At 38.1% G+C, this 17,223-nt stretch overlaps 1 protein-coding gene across 12 annotated transcripts in view; it reads right to left on the bottom strand.

The window, feature by feature from the left end:
• GRIA4 (glutamate ionotropic receptor AMPA type subunit 4) overlaps positions 1-17,223 on the bottom strand; it is a 212,006-nt gene that overhangs the window by 63,110 nt on the left and 131,673 nt on the right. For all 12 annotated transcript variants that reach the window (XR_014958693.1, XM_021529343.4, XM_021529348.3 and 9 more), the window contains 5 exons: positions 11,538-11,591; positions 9,425-9,583; positions 7,446-7,613; positions 5,781-5,885; positions 365-475 (listed from right to left, as the gene is read on the bottom strand). Coding sequence is in view for 11 of the 12 variants with exons in the window: in XM_021529343.4 (XP_021385018.1) it covers positions 365-475; positions 5,781-5,885; positions 7,446-7,613; positions 9,425-9,583; positions 11,538-11,591 (597 nt within the window). In the remaining variant the exon portion in view is untranslated. The remainder of the gene's footprint in view (positions 1-364; positions 476-5,780; positions 5,886-7,445; positions 7,614-9,424; positions 9,584-11,537; positions 11,592-17,223) is intronic.

The following is a 17,223-nucleotide window of genomic DNA, read 5'->3' as shown; positions in this document are numbered from 1 at the left end:
CTGTTCTACTCTGTCATTTAAAAGTTTTGGGTTTTTCTTTTCTTCCAGTGTTCTGTGAATCAAGATTTATCAATTATAAGTCGTAAGAACTCATATCTCTGAGACTTATTTTAGCAAAATATGGAAAAGACTGAATTAAAGAAAAAAATTATCACAACTCAATTTTTTAAACCTGATTTCATGTGAATCATTATATTAAATGCATACAAAAAAACCCCTGTGCAGACATGACAGTCAGTATGATTAAGATATATGGGTCTCATCCTCCCACCAACCTAGGAACTGGCAGACTAAATTAGATCATAACTAGAAATGAGATTGTGTCACACAACAGTATAAGCATTACAAAAAAGAAACACCTTACCAAAATTGTAGTGACAACTACTGTTCTATTCTCAATGGCTGCAGTGTCATTTCCAAGTGTAGGTTCATGCTGAATCAAAACTAATTTATCCATGTCATTCCAGTAACCAACCTGCAAAACAAAATGTATATCATTTGCATTAAGGTCTACATTCCGCATAACTACAAATATAAACTACTATAAGAATAAGACTGATCCAAAGATGTCTTTTTCCAAAGGAAGTGCTGTCACATTAGATATGGGAGTATGCATCTATCATTTTGGGTGTACCACCTTGCACCCCTGCTGCACAGAGACAGACCTGGTGTCACCTCCACTTCACTGCTCCTGAGTGATCTGAGCTACTTCAACCAGAGACACAAGGTAAATCCCATTTTCATTAGCTTGAAGATTTCCTGGGGCATAAATGAGATTTAAGAATTTTTATTCCCCACAAGAATATTTTCATGTGTCAGTCCTCCAGATCTTCTGGTCTTAGATAGAGGAATGAAAGACATCTGGTGACAGTTTTGCAATCCCATGACTGATCTCAATTCCTTGCTCCATCATGAGCTCCCCAGGAGACTCCAGCTCTGGGATTTACACCAGGCTTGTTCCACTTAACTGCTAGCACTGACCTTTTATTGCCTACATTAGAAACCCTGTTATTTGTGCTATTTTTACACTCACAGGACAGACAGTACCAGCAGAGAGTGACTCAGCTCATGCAGGATAAGCATCTCTCCTAGAAAGGTGCTTGCCTTTCCCACTGACTGTAAAACATGGTGAGACTGAATTCTTCCTAAATATATCTCTGGGAAGTGCCTACAAATCGGGTTTTTCTCTCCTTAGCTGCATTTAGGCTGCCATAAACCTTCCATGAGCAGCATTAAGGTAAAACAGCTGCCCTTGTTTGTTGCTGGCAAGGAACTTCTCTAGAGTCAGATTTGAATCAGTTGTCCTTATAACCCCATGGATGAAAGCCCAAAAACCTAATTTTTTCTCCCTTCTTGCCCATTCTCCTTTCTGCAGATAGATCATGGCTGTCTGTGACAAGGCTGCTGGGGCTTTTTTCTCTGGCCCAGTGCTGACAGCACTCAGCTCCATGTCAACTGGACAACATGAACACAAATATGTCAGTAGCACAGTGTTTGAATCCCACCTCGAGGGGCTCCCCTGCTTGCTGAAAACATAATGAATTGGGAGACTGATCTTTCTTCCCAGCTTGATTTAACAGACACATGATCTAAAAGGTTTCTATCAAAGAGATGCAATTGAACCAGGCACAGTTTCTGGGAGCAGCAGCAACTGCCCCTTGTCCCCTTCCTTGATTAATTAGGAGTTCATGAGACCAAGAGTTGGGAGAGAGGAATGCCTTGTGTATCTTGCTAGAAGAGGAACAGGAATTTTAGTGGAAATTGGGCCCCAGGAAGAGCTTCAATGGAACTGTCAGAACCAAAGGACACTCCGTGTCTTGGATGAAAAATTTCAGTATGATGGAAACTGGCTAAATGATCAAATCAGCTATGTAGTCAATATTATTTCCAGCACTATTGTAGAACCCTGATTGAATTCACTGTCACATAGGATTCTGCCTCCATGACATGTTCAACTCAATGCAGTGATGTGAGAGTCCAAAAGAGCAGGGGAGTGCTTCTTGTTCCTGACTCATATGCATTATATATATATATATATATCTTGTATTTTATTAAAATAAACAACCTTAATCTAGATTTTTACATTTACTATTTCATTAGTTTCCTTCTTGAAAAAAATGCATGGACAGGCAAGTAATTTTACAGTCCATAGAGCAGTTTGACTGAACATGAGTTATTTTTTTTTCTATTAATGAAGCAAACAAGCACAAAGTGTCCATACACAAGTTCTGGTATATTTAGTTGAAATGTTCCTTTTCTTTTTGAGGTTGTTCTTACAGTTGGAGCCTTGATTTAGGTGTCTGCAGCTAACAGGAAGTGTCAGCAGTGCTAATATAGTGGAGAGGAAGGTTTTCTTCCTAGTAGTATGCACTGGTAACAAATATTCTTTTCAGCCAGACAGCCATACAGCCACAGATACAATTGATTATTGAAAATGTGGAGCTCTTGTCAGAAAACTGTGACCAACTAAAGGCAAAATATGTACACCAAAATCTGGCAGTTTAGGTAACTATTACAATAGTGAATGATGATTTTTCATTGTGCAATTGCACAATGAAAATTGCACTTCACTGCTATAAAGTACAGAAGGAAAGAAAATGAATGCTATACTGTGCTAGAGAAATAAGTACTATATGAAAATTCAGGCAGAGATAAAGGCATTATTTGAGAAATGACAGGCATCTTTTAAAGAAATTTTAGCTTTTGTGCATTGGTGTGAGCTTGTTGGGTTCAATGCTAATCTGCACTAAAGAAACTCTGGAACTAGACTACTGAATAAATATGAAAGATGTGTCATGACACTTGTATAAAAGTATAGAGATACACAGTCACTTTGAGAGCACTAAATATCAGTATGCTTTCCCGTAAATACCTCAGCTCCACAAGGAAAAAACTCCTCAAAGGATAGGATTGCATTTAGCTATAAAAGTACCTTCAATTCTATTTGGGTTGCAATTGAACTTCATAGCAGTTGCAACCACTTATCCAGAGGCTGAATTCATCTTTCAGGAAAAAATATACTACAAAAATATTCACCTTAAAGTAAATATGCCATAACAGTTTGGCATTTAAATGAACAGTGTCCTTTCTGAAGGTCTGTGCACCTTGTAGTAATGACTGAAGTGATCCTGTTGGAGCTCACAAGCCACTGAGGGCAAAAGAATATAGAAACATTTTGATAACTAATTTTCATGCTGTCAGGTTGGAATTTAGAAGCCAAATCTTAGACTGTCTTGTGCATGTAATGTATTGTATGTACTTTGTTTACTTTTTCTTTTTCTTTTTTTTTTTTTTTTTTTTCCATTTTGGTGAGAGGATGCATGATGAATGACACAATTACAGAATTACTGAGCTGGGAATGGACCTCTGGAGGTCATTTGGTCAAACTCCTTGCTCAGCCTAAAGCCATTTGCCCACGACTGTGTCTGGATGCCTTCTGAATTTCTTCAAAGATGAAGACTTCACAACCTCCCTGCACAACCTGTGGCAATGCTTGGTCACTCTCAGAGGATGAAAAAGTATTTCCTAATGCTCAGAAGGAACTTCCTGTGTTTCAGTTTGTGCTCATTGCCTCTGATCGAGTCCCTGGGCACCAGTGAAAAGTCTCTATCACTTGGTCACAGCCCTCCAGTCACAGGAGCCATTCCATTACATCTTGTCCTTGTCCTCCTGTCCTTTCCCCCCACCAGCAGATTTTGTTACTGCTCTGCAGAGAAGAACCAAGTCAGAACAGCTGCATAAATGAAACTAACGTGAGCATAGGCTAATATTTCCTGTTTTACTAAACCATGTGGAAGACTGCCTCTGTCTAGCTGTGCTGTTTTTTAACAGTGTCTTCACATATTTAAAGCTGTGGGTAACAAAAATCACTTTTCTAAAGATTAGAGCCATGCATTACTCTGACTGAAAATGCAGTTTTGAACTGATAGTACTGGGTGACTTGTAAGTCATGTTATGTCGGACACAAGAAGACATTAACAGTGAAGGCCTCTTAGTTCAATTAAGTAGAGTAATTTCTCACATATTATATAGGATTTGTCAGGCTGGACCACAGAACTGGTCCAATGATCACATATAAAGCACTATCAAATACATGAAGAAATAAGTTCTTATGAGTAACCAGATCTGTCAAAGCTGTTATGACTTGTTATGTCAAATACAGGTAATGACTTAGGAGTAGCAGAGAGGCATGACTGAAAGGTAAGAAAAGCACCTTGGGCCTCTAGCACAGCTCTAACATAGCTCCTCTTGTTTGCAATCACCCTCCCCTTAAACTGCAAGCAAGAAGAGGATGGAGACATCCCTGCAGTGGTGCCAGACAGAAACCTCTCCCATAACAGGTGACAAAGGTTGAAACATCAACTCTTTTCAAAAGTTTGCTGACAAGCAAATTCCCTGATGAGTTACTGAAGTTACAACTTAATTAAAAACATCTCTTTGCACCTTGTCTGCCCTTCTGTACAACAGGGAACAGGGAATGGAAAGGGCATAATTCAGTTTCCTCCAGTGCACCCCAGCCACCCATATATCCTCCTGGCTGCCAATGGTGCAGCATGGAGACTGGAAGGAAGCAGGGCTGGTAGCAAGATAAGACACATTTTCTGGCACAAGACAGTGGACTTCCCAAGAGAGGAAAGACAAACTCACCTTTCCCAATTTCTTCTTGGGCGAGCCATCTGTCACACTTTCAAAAGACAACTGCACCAACAGGCCTTATATGCAGGCACATGCTTTGCTTTGGTCTGTGACTCTGTACTGTGATATAGTGGCAATTTTTTCATCCAAGTGTGTAATTCTGCTCTGGGTCTGCAGTTTAACACTCTGCCCCCTCAGCTCTGTGGCAGGTAACTGTTTCAGGGACACACAGCTCACCTGGTGGTATTTACTGCACTTGTCACCTCTGGCCAACAGCAGAGGACTAAACTCAATTTTGGTTGCTTTGGCCCTACTCAAGCAGCCATGAGTACCCTATTCACCATCACCTGCCCCCTTTGCTTGTTCTGATGACCTCACAAACAAAGTAGGTCACAATGACTCAAAAAAAAGTAAATCCTTGAGCCTGAATATGCTTTCTGCTTTTGTTTTATACTATGATAAATGGACAAATTTCAGCACAGTAGAGAAAGTACCCAAGACTATATTTTCAAAGTGATTGGGCTGAGTGATAATGAGCATTCAGACATGAAGGATCTGCTTAGACATATATTAATTTGTATTTGCTTGCAAGAAATCAAGCCAATCAAGTACACAGGATTAAATACTGCAATAAATTTCAGAAAATACAACTATTCAGGTCATTCTCTCCCTCTCTCCTCTTCTGTCCTTTCACCCTTAAAAGCCTTGTGTTAGTTACAGCCTATGGTTCATGTTTACACAGAATGTATAAATCAACTTGCTTAAAAATGCAAGTAATTTTCAAGATAGAAATCTTGGGATAAGATACAAGAAATATCTACTATTCAGAATTCTGACCATTTTCCATCACCCAGCAGCCTAGCAACATGCCATCCAGCATCCAATGTCTTTCATTAGTATGCTTGACTGACTGACATCCCACCACTCCAAAATTCACATTTGTTTTTGTGTTCCCCAATTTGAAGCACCGACTAATAGCATCTTGTAGAAAATTCATCTAAAAACTAATTTCACCAGAAATATCCACATACTCAGTGTATTATACCTTTTCAAACTGCAGAGTCCACTTTAATATAAGTTTGCATAACCATTTCATCATACACAACTCATGTATATGATATGAGGATAGCAATGTCAGCACATACCTTCCGAGGGCCAGTATTTTTCAGCTCAAAGACATCCATGGTGTAGTTGACTCTGCGACCGTAGTGGTCGAACTGAACATTTCCAGTCAAACCTTGTATTCGAACCTGCACACAGGAGAAAAACCACCGTGAAGATCCAGTCTTATGCTCTTAATTTCAAATGTCACAGAACACTACAAGTAATCCTGGCTACAGCCTTAGATTGCCATAAGAACACTACTGTAGAACATTTCAAATAAATAAAGTTGGCTACTTTCTTTATGTTCTTTTTTCCTGTCAAGCCCTGCTCAAAACAGGCTTAGATATGTCAGAATCCAACTGCTAACAAAGACACACAGTGGACCTTCCCCCTTTCATGCTGTGCAGATAAACACCTTCCAGCTGCAGGTTCTAAAGAGAAATACATTTTTTACTATTCTCATCGCTCCTGGGGTCATATAAAAAAATTAAAGGAAGTTTGGCCTGAACTCATGTGTCTTTTAAGCTCCCAATCCCACTTGACAACAACCTTAGCCCCAACAAAGCAGTTTACTATCAGGGAAGATGATACAGGGCTGATATGGATAGGGCTTGAAAAGGGTGTTTTCAAAGCATTATGATGAAGAAGGCCAGATGTGAAGCCTCACAATTGGCTGTGGCAGGTTCTAGCACCTGTGCCTCAGCTGAAACCAGAACACTTTTTCTTTCTTTCAGCACTTTATTGTGTCACTGAAGCTGTCCTTGTCCCAAAGAACTTGTGGCCATATTGCTGATGACTTTGATTTTATCAGGATCTGGCCATGAAAACCTCTTTGGCAGAATGTGAAGTCTCATGCTGTCTGCCTGAACACAGAATCCTGACTTACTGTTTCTCTCAATTGTTACAGATCTGTGCATCTGCACAGAATACATGAAGCATACAAAATGCTTTATTTCTCTCCCTAAGAGTCAGGATGTGGCTTGGAATCACTTATTCTTTCCCTCTGTCAATTTCTATCTGCTGATTTTTCTCCAGGACTGAAACCTTGGCTTCCAGGCATGGAGCTGCCAGCTCTGTCAGCAGTCACTTCTCCTCAGCAGTTGCTCCTGAGTGGAGTCTGCTCATTTGCAATGATTTAAATTCTACTGCAGGATTTTTATTTTTGTTATTGTCCCATTCAAAGGAAAGGCTAAATCATCTTGACAGAGATCTGGAACTTTCTAGGCATTCATATTCATCAGGAATTCACAATCCTGAAATAACCCATAGCTCTGGGTTATTTCTTTTTAAAGAAAAAACCCAAAACTACCTATGTGATATCCCTGGGAGAAGTCTACTTTTATTGAAGATGACAGAAACATATTTGAAAGGTTATATTATGTGGTTATGCCTTTTTTCTTAAATGACAATATCTGTACAGCCAGGTAATTTGCAATAGTAACAACTGAATTCAGCAGTACAGTGGAGGAAGTTCCAACTCTTTCAAAAGATCTAACAGCAGCTTCAAATAGTAGTAGTTCCTCTCTGCCTTCATTCCAAGTTACAAATGAGAACAACCTGAACAGCCCAAACTGCTTCCAATTTCCAAATAGAAAATAATTTTTCATCTCCTATTATTACCCTTGTGCATACTGTTTTGCAAGTCATATAGAGTGCAACTGGTATACAAAATTCTAAAAGATCCCTAGAACAAAGCCTCCCCTTACCTGTTTTAATGTCCTCTCCATATCAATTCCTTGACCCCATGGGGCTGCAGGGTTGGCAAGACAATCACCAGCATTTCCTCTCCTTGAAATATCAATTTTCTGTCTTCTAAGATTACGGAAAGTTTCAGCCATCACAAGTACTCCATCATACGTCAATGCAGATGTATACTAAATAGACAGACAAACACAGCCCTTCAGAGTTGACAAAAAAAAAAAATCTGCTATTTCAAGATAATTCTAGTTTGATTCATTATGCAGCAGTTTCTATACCTTTGTTTAGAAAACAGGTCTCCTCAAAATCAAAAACAATTTTGTCTAAGGGACAAATGTAGGACATTTCAGTAGGTACGGCTTTAAAACTGTATTTCCTAAGGGTAGAAAAATCTGCATCTTAAGAATTAATTACAAAGAAAACAAATTAAACTTGAAATATTCAAGTATTTTTCCTTTTTTTTCCCACTTGACTTTTACAATAGGAAATAACCCCATCCACCCAACTTACTCAAAAGAAAAGAAGGAAACAGTAACTTACTGAGAAAAAAAAAAGAACCTGAACAAATGCACAGCTAATGAGCAGACATGCAGGCTACTAGAACTGTTAAGAATGATCAAGAGTAGGTTCTTTCTACTGGAAAACCTGTGTTGGATCTCTGCCTGATAGGTACCCTGAGAAGCCTGTGTTTCTGCACTAACTACAGCAATTGCTTTAGGTTGATAACAGGCTAAATGAAACATTTAGAACAAGTCTTCGGCAGATGTTAGCCTGGAGCCACATAAACAAAGGGGTGTTTTCTCAGTATAGTCCTCTGACAAAAACAATGCATCAGGGAAAGTTGTTCACATGCCCAGGGCTGCTATTGATATGCTCTCTAACATCCAAAATTCAAATTCTATTATTCAAATCTAATTTCCTTCCTTTCCTGTGTCTTGCAGATTACAATGTCTTTGCCACATGGTTTATCTATATAGCCTCAAATTTTGGTTATCCCAATATGAATTATGTGTGATTCCAATTAATCATGCTGACTTCTCAGAAGCAGACAGAATAATCTTGTTTTTGTTACAAGGAGTCCTATAGGTAGAATATTTCCTGTCACCAGTAATTGGGGATGTCTGCATTCCAAGCCCTTGGTTTTGGTTTGTTTATTTATTTTTTTTTAATTTTTTAACAGAAATTTTTTGGAGCGTCACTGAATGTCTTGTAATAACCATATTGATGCTCTCTCTAGATTTTGCCAAGCTACCAATGTCCCAGCCAAGGGAGGGCTGGTTGCTTATTTTGCATAGTCCCCACCACAAAGAAGCCCATTTTCAAGCACATCTGGTATGCATTACTGCATATTATATCAGAACTAATTAGTTGAAGTCAGATTTACAGCTGTGCTGTGATTTGCCTGCCAGGAAAATTATATGTAAAAGAAATATTTTCTTATCAATTTGTGAAGGATTAGGATAGAGGAACTCTGGGATAAGATTTAACTTTAAAATCATGCCTGAATGTGATTTCTACATGAAGTTTTGAGGTGGAAAATTTCCAGAGGAAACTCCATATAAAAATTTAAAGGTAGCAGATTTACGGTTAAAGTAAAATCTCATCCAGAAGAATTCATCTGTCAGGAAAGATCTGCACTCCAAAGAAACTTAGATAATTAGACTAATTAATGTAAATTTTATTGAAATTAAGTTGTCAGTTAAGCATTTGACCTTTATCTGCTGTTGGTAAAGGGGTGAAGTTGGAGAATAAGTGACAACAGGCATTTAAGTACATCAGCAAAATGTGTTGAGTACCTCAGCAAAATGAGTTTTAATTTCTACCATACAAATGTAACAACAGGCATGATGAATGGCCAGTAATAGTAAGATCAACTGTCTTCTCCTCTGCCTAAATATTAAAGTCTTCATTCATGTATTCAACAATGTTAATCAGAAATTAGAACACTGGAGTGATATGTTTGGTAGTGCTTCAGATTGGGGAGTACCTTTGGTGGGGTCTCAGATCCTGGGTATTCTCTCTGGTCCAGTTTCTTCCAGCGCTGCATCAGCTTAGTTACCATTGGGGTACTGAAATCCACTAGCTGAAATCCAGTCACATTGGCTCCCCCATGCATAAATCTCTCCAGAGAAATATCTTTGAATCCCTAGAAAATCAATTTAAGATTTTGTTTGCCCTTCTACACCACTGTCGGTCCAATCTGTTCTAGGTCAGCAGATAATGGCAGAATAAAGAATGCACAACAGCAGGATTCCATTAAAAGGCAAAATTTCAAACCAAGAATAATGTTGAACCTTCATTCATAACTTCCATTTGTGTAATAAAGAAAAAAAGCCAAGAAATAGATTTGCTACATTATTGCTAGGGTGGTCTTGACAGCTAAGCAACACATTGTTGGGAATGGCAGACAGTTTTTGAAGAACTGCCTTTGGTGAATCAACTGAAAAATGCCTGCAGAATATTAAAGGCTTAATCTAATTTCTATCAAAGCTGTCAGATTGGCATAAGCACTGTACTAGTGCTTTAAAAAAAATGCATCCCTCTTTTTTTCATGTTTAAAAAATTAACAATCCTATTCCATAAATACATTTACTCCAGAATTCATTGTTTAGTCTGAAAATGAGACTGTATAATAGGCATTAGAAGGCAGAGACAGCACATGAGGATCTCATTGTTAGTGCAAGGAAAAAAACATCAGAATGACACTTCTGTTAAATAGGATTGTGGCAGCAATTAGATCTGTTATATTTTGAAAACCTAGACTGAATCCCAACACTGAAAGAGAAGATAAAGCACATATATCTCCTGACCTATTGGCTTCTCTGGCTAATCTGTTCAGCACAATTCTTTACTAGAATTTGCCTTTAGAGATGGAACAGAACTTCATGAACTGCATAACACAAACTGCTAAAGCATTAAGAAGCAAGCATAAATCTTTCTCCTTTCCTAGCTACTATGTCAAAGGCTAGCTCAGAGGCATCTTATTTTAATTTTCTTAAGTTCCTCTGATTGGTATTTATGAGTGAAAACACAAATTTAGAAATATTTAGGAAAAAAAATGTGGGGTACTGGGTTACTGACCCAATATCCCAGGGGGAAAATGCTTGTTAAGGACAGAGATTTGATTCATATTCTAAGGGATACTGACAGTAAATATAAAAGGTGACACATCAGAAAGTTATATTACCCACATAATTGAACAGACAGTAGATAACAAAGTGTGCCCCTGCTGAAGTAGATCAGATGTGCCCATCTCCACTGTATGCCTCACTAGCAGATTACTGCAACATCCAGTTCCTTGTTTACAGTGACTATTTTGCATGAGAAAAATTACTTGTGGTACTATAAAATTGTAATGCTGAAAAATCTAATTTATAAAACCTAAGAGTACAGACGTCTCATTTGAAACACCTGAGGCTTCAAATATAATCTGAAGTGGTACTAAGTGAAGGTTCAAGTGCAGCAAAGCACAATAAAATATTTCACATCAACTAAAATTCCTTGAGGGTGAATAGAAAGAAAACAGTTTAAAGCATGCATTAGACTCTGCCCTACATTCACTGTGCTTTGCCAGGCAGGTATTTTGGCTTAAAGAATGAGTCATTTAAATAATAAAATACTGCATTTGCTCTTTCTTTGCCCTCTTCTGAACATTAGCTGTGTGAATGTCCAGTTTAGCCTTAAAAAAAATACTGAACAGTAATTTGACTGGAAATAGCTGATCTCACTAGAAAATACGTGTTCCTTGGGGAATGTATAAGTTAGCTCAAGAATTCTTAAGTTACTAATAATAAAGAGATGAGCAAAAAATCATTGTAGTTCTGAAAATTTTAATTCAGCTTCAAGATACACATATCAGTTCTTTCTCCTACCTTGATTTTGATAAAATTTAGGAGTATTACTTACTATATTATTGTGACCTTCATATCTAGATAGCTGCAATAAGAAACTCAAGTTCTTTTACATGTCATCAAGAATGTATTATGTGCAAACACATTTTAGAGACAAATGGGAAATTCTGTGTGAAGTGCTATAACTTCAAAGTAAAACTGAGTGTTTCACTTACCGAGCAGGGGTATAATTCTAGAAAAGTATCTTACCAGGTTGGCAACAATATAATGGTATCCTTTAACATGCTTTCCCACGCTCACAATCTGTGGGAGAGAAATAAGACAAAAAAGGAAAAACAATGTCATACTGTTTTCTCTATAAAGGTGTTTTCATATAAAGCTAGATATAAACTGAAATATATGACACTGGTAGTCTTTTTGCAATAACATACCTATAACTTCTCAGGGATTTAGTAATGTGAAAAGGTTAAAATTACAGTAAGTAAAGTAATGAAGTGGTAATCTTAGTGCCTTCTGTATTGAAAATGCTACTGTAGTATACTGTTTTACCAAATAAAGCAATTATCTATGGGATACAAATTCAGAAGGAGGAGATATCACACTAGCTAGAAAGCCTACCCACTGATTCACTTTTTCATTTGAAATAAGTGCAGAATTTATGAATGAAACTGGGGGCTCATCTCTTGGGACCAAAGCTCTTTGCTCTTGACATGGTCAAATACTAAGAGTGTTATTTAGATCTTAGTAAAATGCTAAAGATTTTGGAAAGGGACATGAACAAGGACAGAGCAAGGTTGCCTGAATGTTTAACCAAAATGTAGCATCAAGTGAACCACAATATGGCAAAATCAACCAGAGTGTTTAGACAAAAACTATGTCCACCAGCACGCTGCATCAACATTATTGCAATTTTTATGGTAGAATGACTCTCATTTAATGTGCCGAAAAAAGAAAGTGAGGTACTATTTTGCCAGTAGAAAATGGTGATAATAGATGCATTGCAGATTAAAGCTGCTTTCACTAAAAACTAACCAGTACTAATAACCAGTAACTAGCAACTAAAGTACTGCCAGTAGCATTCAGCTTGCAGTTAACAGTACAGTCCTTTGAGCTCTTATTTTTGATAGTCGTCCACCACTCATTTAGAGGTTTGCATGCAGCTCAAATTTTTACTTCTCCAGAAAGCAATTTATCTTCCCTCAAATTTAATGAATAAGACACAAGCAAAGGTTTTGCCATGAAGTGCAGGTTACTCAGTTAAGTAACAGGAAGCTTGTGGATCTGTTTCCTTTCCTGCTTTGAAATCTTAGCTCTGGACTCTGCCTGAAGAATTGACAATTTCCTGCCTTTAGGGATCACACCTCATGTTCAAAAGAGAACAAACACTGACTAGGCCTTGCAGTCTTTTTTCCCAGCGCTGTAAAAAGTGAGTAAAAACACATTTTAGAGATGAAGAAAAACTGACATAGAACTAAATATTTTGACCAAAGACATGCAGGAATCCACTCTCTTAATCTAAATAGATTAAGATTTGGAAATGCTTGATTCTGGACTGTATCATTCCAGTAAATCAATTTCCTTTTGCAGCAGAATGGATGGGAAAATCCAAGGGATGTGGCATAAGTATGTTGTCAAAATTGTTTTAATTTCATTACCTTAAGTAATAAACTAAAGAAGTAGTTTTTCATCCTTTTGCTCTATCCCAAACTTTGCTTCATATGTATAGCTGTCCTAGGGTGACTTTATGATGCTTCTATCCCCAGTTGTCTGTTCTGTTCATGCTGGATATTAAGTTCTGCACCCTTAAGACTGGTTCTGGGAGTGAAGGTGAGGAGAAGAAGCGCAGTTTGTTTTCAGCAACCGCGCTCGCTCCCCTGCATTCTCCCCCATGGACTGTGCTGTCTGCAGCACGGACAGCGAGAGAGAGACAGGGAGCTTTTCTTTGCTTTTTTGCTGGTTTCCATCATTAGCTACGGCAAGGAAAGTTTTCCCAAAGTTTTTTTCTTGGAACCTGCTCTGGGCCAAAAACCCAGAAGAACACCAGGGGCTCATGCCTGTGGCCCACCAAGGACCAGCATGTGGCATTTTCCAGCGCAAGAGGGGCTGATAAGAGACTGAGAGAGTTGAGCTGCAGCCCATGAAAAGGACTTTCTCTCTCTGAATTTGCCATTTCTTCAAAACAGCGAGATGTTCCACTGTTTAATATTACTCATTTTCCCATGTCTGTGAATACTTTGCTTGTTAAATAAACAGTTTTTTTCCACTTCTCTCAAAAGAGGTTTATGTCCCCCAAACAGTTTGGGGAGGGGCCGCTTGATTTTGCTTTCTAGAGATTTGCTTTGGAGATTTCCTCCCTAAATGTGCCCTAAACCAGGACAATAGTCTACAGCTAAAGTGATTGTATTTAAAAACCAAAACATAAACCTAAAATATCCTAAAAGACACTAAATACCCAAGCCATGATCAGATTGTTACCCTTCGTATAAATGACTTTTAGACTTAATAAAACTCCCAGATCAGTGATTTAATACCATGGCTGCCATTTTATTGGGAGTGGTAGAGAGGAAGAAGTCACAACTTTCCCTGTAATAAGCTCAACATATGTGAGGAGGATACTCTCAAGTAATTAATTTTTCCATATAATAACAAGTTTCAAGTCCTGGCTGGGTCAAAGTCCTCAAAAGGATTATAATCCTTGATCCCAATAAAGCTTATACATCTGTACTCATTCAGCAGTGCACAGTAATGAAAATATTTGCCTCCCCATTACAGGGAATTGATAGAGGGTAAAAAAATTACATTTTTAAATAAATACCTCATCACAACCTGAAAGTTATTAAGTAGACTGATATAATTTAAGATCATAGAATCATAGAATGGTTTTAATTGAAAGAGACCTTAAAGATCATCTAGTTCCAACACCTCCCAAGTATTTCTCCTCAAATCTGTTCTTAACCTATTCGCCCTCATCTTGGGCAAATCTCCTTTTGAGATTTATTTCTGTGCTTGTTCCTAGGAAATGCATGTAGATACTACTGCAGAATTCCTGGATTTGATGTGAATAATGCATAACATATTTGAAAAACCTGAAATTTGATATTTTCATTATATTCTTTCATTATATTCTTTCATTGTTTCTTTGGGTAAGCAACACAAACACAGAGTTATGTATCACGGAGTTGTCTTAACTTCCCTTGTAATCAGTGGAAAGAGCAGGCTCTCTGAGGAAATGATTTAGCTTATTCTAAAGGACATTTGTATAACTAATTAGACAGCTTGTGCCCTGAAAGCCCGTATTTTTCTGCATTGATTAGAAAGAGTTGATGGGAATTAGCTCTGATGCAGACACCTACATTTTATATCCCTAATGTTAACTGAGATGAATTTCACCATTATAAAATGCAGATGTGTATAAAAAACTAAAAAGAACAGTGCATTGTAAGAATTTTTAGTTGCTGATCTACTATAACACAATTATGAAAATACCTTATTCTGATTTCAGAGTTCCAGTAGTAATCAAAACTAACTAGAATTACATTGACTTTAAAGTTTGATAAAAGTAGGGCCAGTGAGATCCAACTCAGGCTTTTGACACAACTCTGACTTTATCATACAATACGGTTCTTTCAATTTAGCTGAACAGTAGCCTGGTCTAGGAAATTCAGAAACTGTTCTACTATTGGAAAGAAGGGCTACCAGTGTCTGCTTTGATTATTTTCTTTTTTTTTTTTTCCTGTGTGTGGCAAGGTCACTGACTTTGATAAAACCATTTGCAAACTTGCATCAGCATCTGAACAGAGAATCTGGCCCCAGGTCATCTTCTGTTCTCTACTACTGTGAAATGGATATTGCACATAACTCATTTTAAAATAATGCTCAACTTCTGTAGCATGAAATGTCCCTCATTATGATTTACAGAAGATGGAGGTCAGTACAGCTGGAGTGAAAAGGACTTATTTTCAGTTAAATCTTTTCAAAGGGTGACAGCTGTGCATTACCAATCAGACTTTAACAAAGGTCTTCCTCTTTGGTATTGTATCACAATACACTGCCTTAAGAAAAAGAACACCTGCAATAAAATGAAATCTGTCTAAAGCAATATAAAAAGAGTGAAGACTTGTTAAAGACAGAAGATTGAGACCTGATCTGAAATATTGCAGCAGAAATGGCGATGATATAAACCACAACTGAAGTGAGATGTTACACAATATCTGAACCCAGGATAAATCTTTCACAAAGCCATAAAAAAAAACCCAACGAGAAACAAGCCCAATTTTAATAACTAGTGCTCAGAAAAGGGCATTCTTATTGGGGAAGGGGTGGACAGCCATTAGAGAGGATGCTAAAGAAGGCAGCAAACAAAGCAGATGTGGCTCTGTCTCTCTTGTGAAGGCAGGTGCTGAGCTGGAACAGGGCTATGCACACCTGCCCCTCTCACGGCTGGGCAGAGAACGATGCTTCCCACACAGACCCCAGGCTTGCCACCAGCTGGCAAAGCAGACAGCCCTGTGCAGTGCAGGAAGCTGCTGGGGAAAAAGACCTGGAGAGGTGGCTCAAGGTCATTAACCAGTGCCCTGAGCATAGCTATCTGCTTCCTTCTGCTGCTAAAGTTGTTTGCATTCAAAGCTTACTCCTGTCCTAAATAGGATGTGGAGACTTGTAAGGAAAAAGGAAGCAAGGAAAGAGATGAAGGGTGTAAGAAGAGGGTCATTTCACAAATCCTTTGAATCATTCATATTCATCCTTTGTCGCCTACTGCCTATTTGCTCTTTCAGTGACTGAAATAACTTATTTCTCATGTCCAAACCTCATCAGTTGTGTGCTGCAGTAACAAAATGCATTCTTATTACTGGGCAGTGTGGGACTGTGTACAAAATCCCAGCCACCACACAGAAAGGAGCCTGTGCAGAGCTCCTCCTGGCTTTGCAGGGTGAGGAAACTGCTGGTGGCAGTGCTGGCAGCTGACTCCTTCAAGGAGAAGTATCAGATTTTATTGACATTCTGGTGTTGCTTAGAAGCAACTCCACAGACCTCTAGGGGAAAAAAAAAGCATGAAGAGTAAAGAATGATGAAGAAAAGGCACGTTATGAATCTTCCATTCCCACTGGGACTGAGATACGCAGAGAGCTGCTACTATGGCCCTGAAGTTGTATGAAGTCCAATGATGTTGCTACCAGACCACACTAGTGTGTGCTGTGCACATGCCAAATTCTTTGGCTAATGATTTGGTCCTGTGGTTCCGTGGGAGCACAACTAAACCAGCATTTTATTAATGCAAATTTAATAGACATAGGGGAAAACTGCAGCTACCCCATGCTGTTTCTGGAATGAGATAAAGAAATCTATATTATGCCACTAAAATACATGTAAAAGCCATGCTGTCTCTTGATAAATACTCATCTGTGTTGTGGTAGTGATCCTTTGTGCCAACACATCTCTGTCCTCATGAAAAATAGGGAAGCAGGAAAATGTTGGAGTTAGTGTTCTTTGTAATTCACCTATCTGGTTAATTTTTGCCTTCCTGTATTATGTTGCAATTTATTGCAAAGTATCATGTTTTATTTTATTATGCTAAATTATGTATGCTAGTAATGTAAATATGATTTCCAAAAGTGCCAAGTGCTATCTTCAGTTTGTAGACACACTAGAAACTAACATGAGAAAAAAAATGTTTCTAAAACCAGACAAATTGACAACTCAATCAATTTAGAGAAATACAGCAGTCAAACATTACTTTTCAAGTTTAGCACTCCTGAGACAAATTGAGAGGAGATAAAGAAGGAGGGTAATATCTTGGCTTCTGTACTTTTCTCCACACACACAGTTATTTTCTTTCATTTTGATGGTAATACTAACTACTACTGCTACTGCTACTACTATTACTACTGCCACTACTACTACTGCTACTAATTCTTCTACTCCTATACTAATTCTT

The sequence above is a fragment of the Lonchura striata genome, chromosome 1 (genome assembly GCF_050655825.1).
Source record: "Lonchura striata isolate lonStrDom1 chromosome 1, ASM5065582v1, whole genome shotgun sequence".
Classification (NCBI taxonomy): Eukaryota; Metazoa; Chordata; class Aves; order Passeriformes; family Estrildidae; genus Lonchura; species Lonchura striata.
This window is presented reverse-complemented; position numbering and strand designations above follow the sequence as displayed.